Raw genomic sequence first — 17,664 nt, 5'->3', positions numbered from 1 at the left:
CCGCTGCTATAAACGTCGCACATTTTTATTTTGAAAACCCCAGAAAGGAAGTCATTATATTTGCTTTACCATCCTGTTCTGTGTTAGCTCCGGTTAGCTCCGAGCGTCCAGTAGTTAGTAGTATATTATCAATACCAGCCATTGGATTACTGTTTTCTAAATTGTGGAGGCTTTTAATCGTCAAGGTAAGAGGATTTTAAGTCATGGTATCCATAAACTTCAATCGGTTCGGATCCTTTGAAGGAATGAGAATATCAACAAACCTGTAGGGAACGTCAGGCTACTGTCCTCCCTCACTTCCAGTGATGAAGCTAAGCTATGCTAACGGAGCGACTGTTCCCAAAGCTAAATGCACGCACAGAGACAAAAAAGGTATGTATCTTCTTGTCTAACTCCAGGGAAGATGTTAAATAAGCTAATTTCCCAAAATGTTGGAGTTTTCCTTTAAAAGGAACACGCCAACATTTGGGGGGAAATTAGCTCACCGCCTTCTCCAGAGAGAGAGACAAGAAGATAGATACCACAGTTTTCTCTCTGTGTGCGTTCAGTAGAAAAGCTATCTGTCTGCACATGTTAGCCTAGCTTAGCACAATGAATGGAAGCGGACAGTGCCGGTTAGCCTAGCTAGGCATTGTCCAACTAACACCTCTCCCCCGAAGGCTAACCGGCACTGTCCGCTTCCATTCATTGTGCTAAGCTAGGCTAACGTGTGCAGACGGATAGCTTTTCTGCTGAACGCACACAGAGCGGAAACTGGAAACAAATGTTGATCTCACACGACTGGGATCTTTTATGAAAGTGTAAACAGGAAGACTCATAAGAACCAAATGCCTTCCGAGTCACTTGAGAATTTGTCTTTTTTGCGTCTGGAATTGGGCTCGATTGTTAAAGGTGCTGTAAGTGGTATCTTTTTGTTAAAATAATAGCCCTACATTCCGACACCCATCACTGGTCACTAGTAACATGGGTCTCCCAGTCCCTCCACTCTGCAGTAAACAGACATCACTGATATAGAGTGTCTGGTCAGTAACATGGGTCTCTCAGTCCCTCCACTCTGCAGTAAACAGCCATCACTGATATATAGTGTCTGGTCAGTAACATGGGTCTCTCAGTCCCTCCACTCTGCAGTAAACAGCCATCACTGATATATAGTGTCTGGTCAGTAACATGGGTCTCCCAGTCCCTCCACTCTGCAGTAAACAGCCATCACTGATATATAGTGTCTGGTCAGTAACATGGGGTCTCCCAGTCCCTCCACTCTGCAGTAAACAGCCATCACTGATATAGAGTGTCTGGTCAGTAACATGGGTCTCCCAGTCCCTCCACTCTGCAGTAAACAGCCATCACTGATACAGAGTGTCTGGTCAGTAACATGGGTCTCCCAGTCCCTCCACTCTGCAGTGAACACAAAATAAATGTTCTGGCATCCTGTTCCCACTTCATCCAATCAGGAGAGAGAACTAGTCCACACTGCAAAAATGGTCTCACAAAAATAAGAAATAAAAGCATTAAAAGCAAATACCAGTAAAATAATCTACCAGTGCAGTAAGCACATTTTACTTGGCAAGATTTCTTGAAATAAGTACAAATATCTAGAGTTCTCTCTCCTGATTGGATAATGTGGGAAGGGATACCAGAACATTTATTTTGTGTCTACTGCAGAGCGGAGGGACTGAGAGACCCATGTTACTGACCAGACACTCTATATCAGTGATGGCTGTCGGAGTGTAGAGCTATTTAACACTTATTTTAACAAAGGAAACACCGCTTACATCACCTTTTTAACTCCAACAACTCCACAGTCACGTGACTGAAACACCGGCGCCCATCTGCGTTCTCACTTCCTGGTCTCCTCCTCGATGACATCATGGTTTGACTCCTCCCCCGTGGCTCCCAGCTGGCATGTCACCGTGGCGATGGTGTGTGTGTGTGTGTGTGTGTGTGTGTGTGTGTGTGTGTGTGTGTGTGTGTCCTTCTCTTCTCTTCTCGCTCTCTCTTTCTCTTACTAACAGACGCAGAGCAAACTGGAGCACGGCCACATTAAGGAGCTCGAGCAGAGCCTGCTCTTTGAAAAGACCAAAGCTGAGAAACTCCAGAGGGACTTAGAGGACAATAGGGTAATGCTGGACATCTGTCCGCCCGCCCCCCCCCACACCTGGGGCCCTCCCCACACCCAGGGGCCCTGTGATGTGTTGTTGTCCCCTGTTAGAGTGGCGCCGGTGCTGACCCGACAGCGTGAAGATTTTCCCTAAGCGAGATGTACTTCCGCGTTCGTTTTTGCGCGATCTGATTGGCCACTGACGTTTCTGGTCGTGTGACATGTGCGCCAATCGTATGTGACGCCTAGTTCTGCCACCGGTTAAGCTTAGGCACTCTTTCGAAGTTGGTTAAGGTTAGAGTTTGTCTTAGAGCAGGGCGATAGAACACCAGCCCTGATTCCAAACTCTAACCGTAACCAACTTCGAAAGAGTCGCCTAAAGCTTAACCAGTGATAAACTAGGCGTTAGGTAGTTTGCAGGCTGTTAGACCCGGAAATAGGCGCAGAACTGGGCGTCACGCGATTGGCGCACATGTCACATGACCAGAAACGTCAGTGGCCAATCAGATCGCGCGCAAACCGAACGTGGAAGTACAACCCGCTTAGGGGAAATCTTCACGCGACCCGGCAGGTTAGCCCGTGTTGTGGTACTGAAGATGTTATAATAATAATAATCCCTTAGTGCATGAGGTCAGATGGACGACAAGTTGCTTCTCAGATTCAATCACTGCCAGACACCTTTAGACTGCAGAGAAGCTAGGGCTGTCCCCGACTAAGGATTTGGATGGTCGACTAGGATTGGCCAAAATGTGCCGTTAGACGACTATTGGTCGAAATTTATTTTTTATTTTTAAATATTATTATTATTATTTTTATTTTTTTATTTTGTATCATTCCATTTGGGCTGTGGGGGTGCTTAATGTCTGAGGGAGTCGACTGAAGGCTTCTTGTCCTCTGTGCAAAAGCATGCAATTGGTCCACTGATGGATACATCTTGATATTTGTCTAGTCTAGTGTGTTCATTAGATGGTGAAATCCTCTTTCAGTGCCTCTGTGCCTGTTTTCGTAGGCAGTTAGCCTCTGGTATGCGTGCCATTAGCGTTAGCCACGCTTCTAGGCCTCTTTTCTTTTGGAAAGAATGATAAAAAAAATAAAAGAATTACATTTTTCTTTAATTTTTTTTTATTATATTCGATTAAGAGGTTGGCCAGTCGACTACGGCTCCTTTCGACCGATTAGTCGACTAATCGATTAATAGGGGTCAGCCCTAGTGTAAAAACAATCACCGCCAGACACCTTTAGACTGCAGAGAAGCTACTGTAAAAACAATCACCGCTAGACACCTTTAGACTGCAGAGAAGCTACTGTAAAAACAATCACCGCCAGACACCTTTAGACTGCAGAGAAGCTACTGTAAAAACAATCACCGCCAGACACCTTTAGACTGCAGAGAAGCTACTGTAGAAACAATCACCGCTAGACACCTTTAGACTGCAGAGAAGCTAGGCTGTCCCCGACTAAGGATTTGGATGGTCGACTAGGATTGGCCAAAATTTGCCGTTAGTCGACTATTGGTCGACAAAAAAAAGTTATATTTTTAAATATTTTTATTTTATTTATTTTTTTTATTTTTTATCATTCCATTTGGGCTGTGGGGGGTGCTTAATGTCTGAAGGAGTCGACTGAAGGCTTCTTGTCCTCTGCAAAAGCATGCAATTGGTCCACTGATGGATACATCTTGATATTTGTCTAGTCTAGTGTGTTCATTAGACGAGTGAAATCCTCTTTCAGTGCCTCTGTGCCCGTTTTCGTAGGCAGTTAGCCTCTGGTATGCGTGCCATTAGCATTAGCCACGCTTCTAGGCCTCTTTTCTTTTGGAAAGAATAATAATAAAAAAAAAAAAAGAAAAAAAAAATTATTATATTCGACTAAGAGGTTGGCCAGTCGACTACGGCTCCTTTCGACCGATTAGTCGACTAATCGATTAATAGGGGTCAGCCCTACTGTAAAAACAATCACCGCTAGACACCTTTAGACTATAGAGAAGCTACTAAAAGAAAAAACTAACTTGCAGCCTCCATTCCAGCTTGACTTCTGGCCCTGATGAATGAAACACTGAACACGCACGCGGTAGTGTTTCATTGGTTTGATGTGAAGACGACGCACTCTTCATGTGTTTTAAATGTCTGGGTCGACCTCTGACCTCAGTATGGGGGGGGGGGGGGGGGGGTCACCTGCCATGAAGGTGTATGTATGACCCTTTGCTCCGGCACCCAGACGGCAGAGCCCAATACAAGGTCTGGGGGAAACAAGTTAAAACACATGGCCTGCTTCGTTAGCGTCTATACTTTCCGTAGCCGCTTTTCTGCAGGACGCTCTCTGATTGGCCACTGGCTGACGCTCTCTGATTGGCCACTGACATGTTTGCCCATTTCCGCGTCGAACAGCCTGCAAACTACCTGGCGTTCTATCGCCCTGCTCTAAGACAAACTCTAACCTTAACCTACTTCGAAAGAGTGCCTAAGCCTAACCAGTGTAGAAACTGGCGTCGGCCAATCAGAGAGCGTCCTGCAGAAATGCGGCTACGGAAAGTATAGACGCGCTTCGTTAACCACATTATGCATCGGGCAAAAATGTGGCTAGTTTTGCACAACACGCCTGACGATTGCATACCCGATTTTGCGATTTATTATACGTTATACTTTATAGCACATGCATGATGATTCTGGTCTCTTTTGAAAGGAAACATTCTGAACTTTCTTCGACAACGAGGAAAAATCCAATGAAGTGCTAATGAAGTAGAGTTACAGAAGTTTGAACACGCTGGAGTGAACGTTTTGTTGTGTACTCACATTTCTGTTGACTTGTTGCCAGACGCCTCATGCTCAGTTCCAGCTGAGCGGTATAGGAGCTGGAAAACATAACGGTTCCATAGCCTGAAGTCTTATCTACAGTACCGGTCCAAAGTTTGTAACAATCCCATGGAAAATGTCGGGCCGCCCAATGCTTAAGTGATTAAAGGGGCCATATTATGCTTCAAGTTTTGTTTTATTTGTCACGTATAAAGTACATGTCCATTACAGTGAAATGCTTGGTTCCCCTGAGAATGTGCTTCATACAGTAAAGAAAAAGTTAAAAGAATATACAATATACAAACTAAAGTACAACCTAAAGTACAAAATGCAAAGATGAGGTACAGTATACAGGCTTGATGAGGCTTTTCTTCAACACTCTTACTAGTTACGCTGCTGGCCAGTATGACTTACTACCATAGTGTCTTTATACCTGTATCACTGTACATATTAATACTACAACTCTGTACATACATGTTTTGGGGACCTCAGAGACCTATACAATTATATATTACATTATATTAGATTCAAATGTGTTGTCATCATACAGCACAAGTACAGTACAATGAAAATAAGTTTGGCATCCAACCAGAGTGCAAATGTAACAGTAAAGTGTAATAGTAATATACAATGTACAGGTGATTGAACTGGGTGTAAATATATATAAATGAGTACTACTGAGTAATAGCGCTAATCAGATGTATGTACAGAGTTGTAGTATTAATATGTACAGTGATACAGTGATCTATAAAGACACTATGGTAGTAAGTCATACTGGCCAGCAGTGTAACTAGTAAGAGTAGGTAAGGGATATGTACAGATATAGATATAGTATCTACAGATATGTAACAAGGATTATATGCAGGTATGTACAGACAGATGTGGCTAAATATATAAATTATATACGTTAAGAATAAATATATATATCAGTATATACAGCATTATTGTACATGCTATCATACAGAGTTAAGGGTTATTATGTGAGTGTCTATGTAGGTATATAGAAGGATTATATGCCGGTATATTAAGACGGATATGGATATATATATATATATATAGCTGTAAATTCAGAATGAATCAAAACAAAATAAACTTAAATGCGGCTCCTACAATAAATATTTTAAATAATGTATATATATACAGCACTATTGTACATGCTATCATACAGAGTTATATGGTTAGACTATAGTTTGAGGTAGGTAGTTAAGATTATAGTTAAGTAGTTAAGTTAAGATTCTACCTTAGGGTGGCTGGGTAGCACTCGCCTACTGTACCACCACAGAGACTCTGGGTTCGAATCCAGCTGTCAGCGGTACCTCCGGCTCGGTCAGTCGTCACTACAAACAAAATTGTCAATGTTCGCTGGGTGGGAAGCCGGTGGGGTACGAGTCCTGGTCGTTGCAAACAGCGACTCCTACTGGTCGGTCGGGGCGCCTGTTCAGCAGGGAGGGGATCTGGGGGAAATAGCGTGAACCTAAATTACATTCTCCCAGTGAAACTCTTCTCTGTCAGGTGAAAAGAATCGGCTGGCGACTCCACATGTATCGGAGGAGGTGTGTGGTAGTCTACACCCTCCCCAGACCAACAGAGGAGACATGTGGTAGTCTACACCCTCCCCAGACCGACAGAGGAGACATGTGGTAGTCTACACCCTGCCCAGACCAACAGAGGAGACATGTGGTAGTCTACACACCCTCCCCAGACCAACAGAGGAGACATGTGGTAGTCTACACCCTCCCCAGACCGACAGAGGAGACATGTGGTAGTCTACACCCTCCCCAGACCAACAGAGGAGACATGTGGTAGTCTACACCCTCCCCAGGCCAACAGAGAAGACATGTGGTAGTCTACACCCTCCCCAGACCGACAGTAGGGCAGCATGTAGTAGTCTACACCCTCCCCAGACCAACAGAGAAGACATGTGGTAGTCTACACCCTCCCCAGACCAACAGAGAAGACATGTGGTAGTCTAGACCCTCCCCAGACCGACAGTAGGGCAGCATGTAGTAGTCTACACCCTCCCCAGACCAACAGAGAAGACATGTGGTAGTCTACACCCTCCCCAGACCAACAGAGAAGACATGTGGTAGTCTACACCCTCCCCAGACCCCAGACCAACAGAGGAGACATGTGGTAGTCTACACCCTCCCCAGACGAACAGAGGAGACGTGTGGTAGTCTACACACCCTCCCCAGTCCAACAGAGGAGACATGTGGTAGTCTACACCCTCCCCAGACCGACAGAGGAGACATGTGGTAGTCTACACCCTCCCCAGACCGACAGAGGAGACATGTGGTAGTCTACACCCTCCCCAGACCAACAGAGGAGACATGTGGTAGTCTACACCCTCCCCAGACAGACAGAGAAGACATGTGGTAGTCTACACCCTCCCCAGACCAACAGAGGAGACATGTGGTAGTCTACACCCTCCCCAGACCGACAGAGGAGGCATGTGGTAGTCTACACCCTCCCCAGACCAACAGAGGAGGCATGTGGTAGTCTACACCCTCCCCAGTCCAACAGAGGAGACATGTGGTAGTCTACACACCCTCCCCAGACCAACAGAGGAGACATGTCGTAGTCTACACCCTCCCCAGTCCAACAGAGATGACATGTGGTTAGTCTACACCCTCCCCAGATCAACAGAGGAGAAATGTGGTAGTCTACACACCCTCCCCAGACCAACAGTAGGGCAGCATGGTAGTCTACACCCTCCCCCCAGACCAACAGAGGAGACATGTGGTAGTCTACACCCTCCCCCCAGACCAACAGAGGAGACATGTGGTAGTCTACATCCTCCCCAGACCGACAGAGGAGACATGTGGTAGTCTACACCCTCCCCAGACCAACAGAGACATGTGGTAGTCTACACACCCTCCCCAGACCAACAGAGGAGACATGTTGTAGTCTACACACCCTCCCCAGACCAACAGAGGAGGCATGTGGTAGTCTACACCCTCCTCAGACCAACAGAGGAGACATGTGGTAGTCTACACCCTCCCCAGTCCAACAGAGGAGACATGTGGTAGTCTACACACCCTCCCCAGACCGACAGAGGAGACATGTGGTAGTCTACACCCTCCCCAGACCGACAGAGGAGACATGTGGTAGTCTACACCCTCCCCAGACCAACAGAGGAGACATGTGGTAGTCTACACCCTCCCCAGACCAACAGAGGAGACATGTGGTAGTCTACACCCTCCCCAGACCGACAGAGGAGACATGTGGTAGTCTACACCCTCCCCAGACCATCAGAGGAGACATGTGGTAGTCTACACCCTCCCCACACCAACAGAGGAGACATGTGGTAGTCTACACACCCTCCCCAGACCAACAGAGAAGACATGTGGTAGTCTACACACCCTCCCCAGACCAACAGAGGAGACATGTGGTAGTCTACACCCTCCCCGGACCGACAGAGGAGACAGGTGGTAGTCTACACCCTCCCCAGACCAACAGAGGAGACATGTGGTAGTCTAGAAACGGTAAAGATTGTCCCCGTGTGTTCCCCCTGCGCCGCCTCTCGCCGCCTGCAGGTGGCGACGGTGTCTGAGCGCTCCAGGATCATGGAGCTGGAGCGGGAGGTGGGCGACATGCAGCTCCGGCTGCGCGCCTCGCAGCAGAAGGAGGACGCCGTGTCCCTGAGCCACCAGCAGCTCGGCCGCCTCACGGCGCAGGCCCAGGCGCAGGAGCAGAAGGTGGGTGGAGGAGGAGAAGGAGGAGACGACCTCGTCAGGAGACATAAACAAAGTACTAGGGATGCTCGATATTGTTTTTTTTACCGATACCGATACACCGATATTGTCCAACTCTTAATTTTTTCCGATACCGATATCAACCGATACCGATATATGCAGGGTTTCCCCCCCAAAAAACGGAATAATTTCAGTTAATTAACATTACATATGTCTTGTTGTGGAATTAACATAACATTATGCATACTTTTGACAATAAATAAAATCAGAATTTGTTCTTACTTGCTTGCCTGGGTAAATAAAGGTTATAGAAATGTAAAAAAAAGAAAAACAAAAAAGATTTTTTTAAACCGATAGCGATATTTTCCGATATCACATTTGAATGCCAATATCGGTAGGCCGATAATATCGGACATCCCTACAAAGTACTCATCCTCCACCACAAGGGGGATAAGTATATATATATATATTTGTGATTGAATTTTTTCTTGTGCTGTTGTCTTTAATTTTCTGTTTATACTATGTTTTTAACTATGTTCTATTTTATTTTTATTCTGTATTTAATTTTTAATTATTATTAATAATTATTAAAAAAAAATTAACAATGTTTTAACCCTGTAGCTGCACTTTGGGATCCTAGTGAACGAAAAGTGCAATACAAATACAATTTATTATTATTATTATTATTATTATTATTATTATTATTATTATTATTATTATTATTATTATTATTATTATTATTATTATTATTATTATTATATTTATTTAATAATATATTTACATTTCATATCTGGTGAAAGTCCAAAGCGAACAGCGTGACTGGGAGTCGAACTAACAAGAGAGAGTAAACAAATACCCTTCTCATCAAACACCAGGGGGTCTCTCCGTGTTGACAGGTGTCCACGCCCCTTTTTCTAGTGTCCTGTTGTTCCAGATGGTCAGAAGCCCCGCCCCCTGATGTTGTATTGTGAGACTCAACAACAATAGTATCAAGACATTCTAAATGATAATATGGGGACAATGATAAAAAAAAGCTAAAACAATGAATTCTACGATTAGATATGGCCAGGTCATTGGGTTCACGAAGTGATGTCCCGTGATGACATATCAGAGCTTGATGACAGATTGGGCCTCTCTCTATTTAGCATGCTAGACTCGCTCACGGTCGAACGACAGGGGGGCGGGGCTTCTGACCATCTGGAACAACTGGACACACAGCACCCTGATACAAACAGCTGTCACCACTAGACTAAGACACCCACCCACCCTGATACAAACACAGCTCTCACCACTAGACTAAGACACCCTGATACAAACACAGCTCTCACCACTAGACTAAGACACCCAACCACCCTGATACAAACACAGCTCTCACCACTAGACTAAGTGTTGTGAAGGATCAGATTAAACCGAATATATATATTTATTTATGGATATATATTTAATAGTATTTGTATATCGTTTGATATCCCTTGTATATTCCTTGTACATATACACGGAATATCCCTTTATTCTACTACAGCCCATAATAGTTCATTCTCTTATTGGACAAAAGGACCAGGCGCCAGGGACAAGCCCCTGGCGTTCAAGTTCAAAGGTACCGACGAGACATGCCCTTACTAGCCTCAGCTCCGCGCAGGAATACGGCTACCGAAAGCAGAGCGGCACTACTTGTCCACGGTGCATATAAATATGGCGCAAGAAATGTAGAATTCCTCTTAGTCCTTTACCCTTCTACCCAACTAAGTAACAAGACGTGAAGCCTCACCCCACGATACCGCGTGCGGTGCAGTACGGCCTGTTTGGCCTTAGAATAGCAGTGAGACCTCGTGCGAATTAATAGCTGAATTGCCAGAGTTTGGCACCGTATTTCTATTAAGTAATAATAGTCTATGTATGGTGCATCGTTCGGTTAGAGTTCTAAAGTGAGCAGCACCCCCATCGTTTCCTCGCGTTATCTAGAGTCTTAACCAGGTTGGGCAGACCACGCGTGGTGCTTTCATCCGAGGAGTTCTAGGCGAGGACGAGTGGACCTGCACATTGGATTACCTACCCCGACGACTGCTGAGCCCTATACGGCATGGAATATCTATTTGCTTTGGTGCTTTGATTTGTGGAGCGGATAATCGCCAACACCGGTGAGTGTTGGATTTACCCCGAGAGGAGCCAAGGTGAGACGGCACTCAGACCAGACTGAGGTCGCCTCGCTTCTTCTCCGTTGTGGACCGACAGCTACAGCTACAGCTATCGTCTACAAGAGAGCCCAAGTGTATTCATCTGCGGATCAAGGTTCTACGGGCACTGTGTTCTGTACCTGGACTCTCCCTAGAAATCGTTGACCAGACGGGATACAGCTGACGGCTCTCCTACCCCCCCTACTGGCTTACAACCGGCGGGACCCCTTCAGTATATTATCCAGCTATAATCATTAAGTGACCATCGCTATAATTCCCTAAGAGCCAGGTTGTATACTTGCTTCCTGTGTAACCAGAGATTGGACATTCAGTGTTGATTTGCATACGAGTACTCATTTGCCTTACAAGAGCATTCAATTAAAATCATAAATGTAATAAGTAACTATTATATGTACCCTTTGCTATATATTAAATATTTGACTATTACCTTTGTGTGGACCTGATTTCATATGTGGGAAAGTGTTCATCATACTTAGATATCGTGTACTGTATGGCCAGTAATTAAAGTACATAAAGCGGTAGTGGTTTAATGATACCATACTTATCAATACAGTCAGGGAATTGTACCCCTCAGTTACAATTGGTCCTTCGAGCCGGAGGGTAATTAGTGTAATATTAATATAGTGGTATTAATATTGAAATGGCCTATGATGAACACTCCACGAAACGGTCCTCCTAAAGTAGAACGCCCGCAACGTAGACGACAGCCACCTCAGTACTTAGAGGATTACGCTGTCAGTAAACTACCTAGCCTTCTACAAACAGTAAACGCGGTAAAAGTAGAAAGTAAAATTATGTCCGACCCTATCAACCAGGATACCCCGACCACAGAGGCCCTAGTGGGTTCTAATGTAACTGACCAAGCTCACGGTGGGGACCAGGAGGGAACTGACACGACTTTACCCCCCGCCAATACCGAAGAAGTAGTCCCCCCAGAGCTCCGGGAGGAAGACAACCCTCCAGAGGTGGAACTCTGCACGGAACAAGATGAGGAGAGCGCCGAGGAGATAGAGCTCCAGGACTCCCCAACGAGTACAGCCAGGAGCGGCTCACCTCTACAAGCATCTTCCCCCAGCGAAGCGGAGAGGATGCTGTCACAGGCGTTCTTCGCCAGCCTGACAGCCTCTACCGAACGCGATCGACTTCAGGGTGAACGCGATCGACTTCAGGGTGAACGCGATCGACTCCAAGCACAGACGCTTAGCGAGCGCGAACAACTCCAAGCGCAACAACGGAGCGAAGAAGAGCACATACGTCTGGAGCTGAGACGCCTTCAGACGGAAGAGAATATGGCAAGAGACCGGGCCGACACCCAGCGTGCCGCTGCCGGTGCCCAAAGAGAAGCCGACCTCACCAAGCGCGACGCCGAGCGCGACAGACTACAAGGCGAGCGCGACAGACTACAAGCCGAGCGCGACAGACTACAAGCGCAGCTAATGGAGCAGCTGATCACCAGGGCAACACCCCCTCCCTCCACAAGGGGTTCCAGGGCCTCGTCAAGACACGTGTCAAGGGCACCCTCCCCTGACCGAGCAGGCGACCTTGAACTCGACCACCAGAGAGAGTCTACACCCCCCTCCGAACTCCTTCCCCGACCGGTCCAAGTGAGACCCAGCTACAAGGAAGGAACGGCGGACACCGCGGAGAGGCTAAATAAACGACTACAGGATCTAGATGACCTGGCAGAAGAAGAAGAGGGAGAAGAGGAGAGTCAAGCCCGACAGCAGCACATTACTCCACAGGACCAGGAGGTCCAGTACAGCCCAGGCTATACCCCCGCGGCTCTGCGCTACAGACCCCCGACTCGATTCACGGGTGAGCATGACGCACGACCAGTCCCGAGGAATAGCACCTGGACCAGCGGGCCATGGTACCCTGCCAGTACCAGCCCACCGAGAGGCGTAAGAAGAGACTCGCCCAGGAGGCCTCTCTTCCAACGCTCACCGATGTGCCAGCCATCCATGGCGTCATACATTGGCACACCGACGTTTCCAGACTTCACCCATGAGAATCGAGCACAGTACACGGAGCTCCGGATGTGCTTAGAGACAATGATGGTGGATGTCGCTGATGAACGCCACAAGTATGCAATATTATTGAAGCACCTGAAAGTGCCCCGAGCGCACAACATAGCGCTGGCTTATGCCACCTCTACGACCCCATACACCGCGGCTCTAGCAGCGCTGGACCAGAGATATGGACGTATATGGGATTACGTAATACAGGAGATAAGGCATATCGACCGCCTACCCCCAGCAACAGACAATCGCTCACTAGACGACCTGTCTATAAAAGTACAATCCCTGGTAGGGATGCTGGGGGCGCAACGAGAAAAGGGTATGCACGAACTATACGCAAACTCGAACGTCGAGAGGATTTTAGAGAAGCTGCCGCCCGCCCGACAGGAGCGCTTCAGGCGGCAAAGAGACCACCGTGATCCTAACGGTCCCGAGCCATCCCTCCTAGATTTAGCCGACTTCCTGGCGAGAGAAGTCAGCAGCCTACGGCTGGATACGTTCGTGCGGAGCACGCTAAGCTCCAGAGAGGGACCTAGGAGAGTAAACGATGGCCGAAGATCGGTGACTGTCATGCACCAATCAGAATCAGTACCGAGCAGCAAGAACCACAGTACCCCCTCGATGAAAGAGAAGTGGAAGATGGTGTGCCCGTACTGCGAGAAGGAACACTGGTTGTCACAATGTGACCAGTTCAAGAAGATGACTGCTGAAGAAGTAAGTCAGTGGATAAAGTCCAACAGGCGCTGTTACCGATGTGCGCGCAGTCACATGGCAGCCGAGTGCCGCCTAAAGAAGAGGTGTAGTCGGTGTGACGGAGCCCATCTGGATGTCCTACACGACAGTAACAAAAGAAAGCCTGCACCATCCAACAGCACAAAGGCAAGTGTTATGTACATTGACCCCGCTAGCAGCAGCGGCGCCCAGGTGCTCTTAAAGGTGGTCCGTGTAACACTGAGTTACCAAGATAAGGTCATGGACACTTACGCCGTCCTTGACGACGGGTCAGAGAAGACCCTTCTCCTCGCGTCCGCTGCGGCCCAGCTGGGGCTGCGGGGGAGCGAGAACCAGATGACGATTCGGACAATAAGAAGAGATCTAAAGACGATAAAGGGCGAGAATGTCTCCTTCACTATCGCAGCAAGCGGGCAGCCAGAGAGACGGTATAGGATTACTAATGCTTTCACCAGCCAAGAAATAGGACTATCGCAGTACACCTACCCCATCGCCAAGCTGATGGAGAAATATGTGCACCTGCGTCAACTACCTATACCGCTCATAGACGGTGCCACCCCGACCCTGCTGATAGGCTCCGACCATGCAGACCTCATAGTCCCGATAGACCGGGTCCATACAGGACCCAGAGGTTGCCCTGCAGCAGTCGAGACCCGCCTAGGATGGACATTACAAGGCCCCCTCGCCAAGTCTCTTAACCGAACAGCAGCCACTAGCTGCCTCCACTCCAGAGCGACAGAAGGAGACACCACACTCCTGCAGCATGTCGAGAGGCTATGGACACTAGAGACAATGCCCTTTAAGAACGAAAAGAAAGACATTCGTTCTAAGGAAGATATCTACGCTATAGCCCTCCTCGAGCACGGGACAAAGAGAGTCAACATCAACGGAGTGATGAGATACGCAACTCCACTCCTGAGGCGAGAGGGAATGCCCACCTTTCGTGCTACAAAAGAAGCGACGGAGCGGTATCTATTGAACACAGAGCGGCGCCTAGCCAAAGACCCCGCTCAAGAAGCTGTGTACCGCGCTGAGATTAACAAATTAATCACAGCGGGACACATAAAGAAAATTGACATTAAAGAGGCCGATCAGACGACCGAATCATGGTACGTGCCGCACCACAAGGTCCACCACAACGGCAAGGATCGCATTGTGTTTAACTGCAGCTACCAGATTGGATCACAAAATCTGAATAAAGAACTCTTGGCCGGCCCAACACTCGGCCCCTCCCTACTAGGCGTGCTACTACGCTTCCGCCAGGACAAGGTGGCTATCAGCGGCGACATCAAAGGGATGTTCCTGCAGGTGAGGCTAGTGGAGGAGGACAAGCCCCTGCTGCGGTTCCTATGGAGAGAGAGGATCGGAGATGAGCACCCAACCATCTATCAATGGGAAGTCCTCCCTTTCGGAACCACATGCAGCCCATGCTGTGCTACGTTTGCACTGCAAAAGCACGTCGCAGAGGACCCAGCAGCAGATGAAGAGGTCCAACAAAGTGTGACAAATAGTTTCTACGTGGACAACTGTTTACAAAGCGTCTCGACGCCAGAAGAAGCCGAGGCTCTCCTACTCAAGCTCTGCGCCTCCCTGATCAAAGGCGGCTTTGATCTCAGGCAGTGGGCCAGCAGCGACCCGCAAGTACTGCGCCGCCTCTCCCCCGAGGACAAGGCCGCGAGCAGCGATACTTGGATGGCGACCATCCCAGGAGAAGCCCAAGAAATGACACTAGGACTAGTCTGGCGCTTCAAAACAGACTCGCTCCATTATAGACACAAACCCCTGATCAAGGAGCAGGGAAGGTCGACGGCAATACCGACCACCAGACGGAGTGTATACAGAACACTCGCCAGACAATATGACCCGTTGGGATGTATTCTACCTTACACCACCAGGGCAAAGATGATTGTAAGAGCGCTATGGGACAAAGACCAGGGCTGGGACGATCCCATACCCGAACACCTTGCATCCACATGGAGAGAGTGGGAGACGGAACTCCGCTCACTCCCAGGTGTTAATATACGCCGCAGCTACTTCCCACCCACAGTGAGGCCAGAGACATGCAAGATCGACCTGCACGTATTCAGCGACGCCTCCGAAGTAGCCTACGGTTCGGTGGCTTACTTGCGTGCCCAAGAGGAGGAAGGAGAAATACATACTGCTTTCATCCTGGCTCGCTCAAGAATAGCCCCACGCAAGCAACAATCTATCCCGCGCCTAGAGCTCTGCGCAGCCCTAGCAGGAGCGCAGCTCGCCACGTTAATCCAACGTGAACTCACCATTCCGGTGCAAAGAACAATCTTGTGGTCAGACTCCACGACCGTACTCACATGGATCCGGTCTGATTCGTGCAGATACAAGGTCTTCGTGGGAGTCAGAGTCACAGAGATTCAAGAGTTAACAGAAGTAACCAGCTGGCGGTATGTGGACACCAAACACAACCCAGCTGACGTCATCACCCGGGGAATGTCCCTGGATGACCTCACCCGTCCCAACCTCTACAGTGACGGGCCAGAGTTCCTCAAGCTCCCCGAAGAAGAGTGGCCTACACCCACCCCACGGGAGGCGAGCAAAGAGGAGGCAGAGAACAAGAAACCTATGTTCTGTGGGTTGACACACACACTCGTCCCCACAGACCCGGTTCTAGACGATTGCCTCACCCTAGAGAGTGCGCAGCTAAAGACATTTTTGTGGCACCACCCAGAGGTTCAGCCCACAACTGACATTTCAGCAGCTGACTACGAAGAAGCAGAACTCCTTCTACTACAACGAGCCCAGAGAGACTCGTTCCCCGATGAGCTAGCCTGTCTACAGGGAGCAAAGCCCGTCCCATCAGACAGCAGACTGCTTCACCTGGCCCCCGAGAGCGACGCCCATAATCTCATCAGAGTGGGTGGTCGTCTGCGGAGAGCCCCAGACCTGCCCGGATGACGTTAAGTACCCGATAGTCTTGAACAGCCGACACAAGGTCACAGAGCTGATCATAAAGAAATACGACGAGGATGTGCACCACGCAGGGGCAGAGAGAGTCTTCGCGGAGATCAGACGTCGTTATTGGATACTGCAAGGGAGAGAAGCAGTGCGGCGCTTCCAGCGAACCTGTCTAGACTGCCGTAAGTGGCGCGCGCAGCCCAGTATACCCCGGATGGCTGACCTACCTCCCTGTCGCCTCCGACTCGGCAACAAGCCCTTCCACTCCACCGGTATGGACTGTTTTGGCCCGCTGTATATAAAGAGAGGAAGAGGAACCGAGAAGCGGTGGGGTATTGTATTCAAATGCATGACCACCAGAGCGATACATATCGAACTCCTTCCAACCATGAGCACAGACTCATTCCTTATGGCCTTCCGAAGATTCACATCACGGAAAGGAAAACCGTCTACATTGTTGTCTGATCACGGGACAAACTTCAAAGGCGGAGAAAGAGAGCTGAGAGAGAGCTTCCAAGCTATGGGCCCAGAACTTAAGACCCACCTCGCTCCATCCCAGATTGACTTCCAGTTTAATCCCCCGAACGCACCTCACTTCGGTGGAACCTGGGAACGAGAAGTACGTTCCATAAAGACAGCCCTGTACGCCGTGCTTGGGGCCCAGACTGTGGCGGAAGAAGTCCTAATGACAGTCCTCACGGAGATCGAGGGAGTATTGAACTCAAAGCCCCTCGGTTACGTCTCAAGTGATGTAGCAGATGTCGACCCAGTCACCCCCAACACCCTCTTGATGGGGCGGCTGGACCCCGCACTACCACAGACAATGTACAGGCCTGAAGAAGCGAACGGCCGAAGAATGTGGAGGTACAGTCAAGTACTGGCTGACAAGTTTTGGAACAGCTTCCTACTCCACTACCTACCGTCTCTACAGACCCGCCAGAAGTGGGTAAAAGAGAGAGACAATTTGACAGAAGGAACAGTCGTCATGATCATCGACCAGTCACTACCCAGAGCTATGTGGCCGGCTGGCCGCCTAAGCAAAGTGATCACCGGTGCCGATGGAAAGGTCCGAGCAGCTGAAGTGCTCGTCCAAGGACGGACTTACACCCGACCCGTGGCGAGGCTAATAGAACTGCCAAGGCTCCCTGATACTATTGATGACGACCATGACCCTATGACTTTGTGAGTTGACTGACCCTTACA

General features: G+C 48.6%; 1 protein-coding gene across 1 annotated transcript in view; it reads left to right on the top strand.

Annotated features, from left to right (window-relative positions):
- LOC311236484 (CAP-Gly domain-containing linker protein 1-like) overlaps positions 1-17,664 on the top strand; it is a gene marked incomplete at its 3' end in the record, with an annotated part of 60,419 nt that overhangs the window by 25,594 nt on the left and 17,161 nt on the right. Inside the window, exons 10-11 of the mRNA XM_084324162.1 lie at positions 2,013-2,117; positions 8,427-8,588. Coding sequence (XP_084180288.1) covers positions 2,013-2,117; positions 8,427-8,588 — 267 coding nt within the window. The remainder of the gene's footprint in view (positions 1-2,012; positions 2,118-8,426; positions 8,589-17,664) is intronic.

Source organism: Notolepis coatsorum (assembly GCF_963971535.1).
Source record: "Notolepis coatsorum genome assembly, chromosome: 11".
Classification (NCBI taxonomy): Eukaryota; Metazoa; Chordata; class Actinopteri; order Aulopiformes; family Paralepididae; genus Notolepis; species Notolepis coatsorum.
Note: the sequence above shows the minus strand (reverse complement) of the source record. Positions and strands in the feature narration are given on the sequence as shown.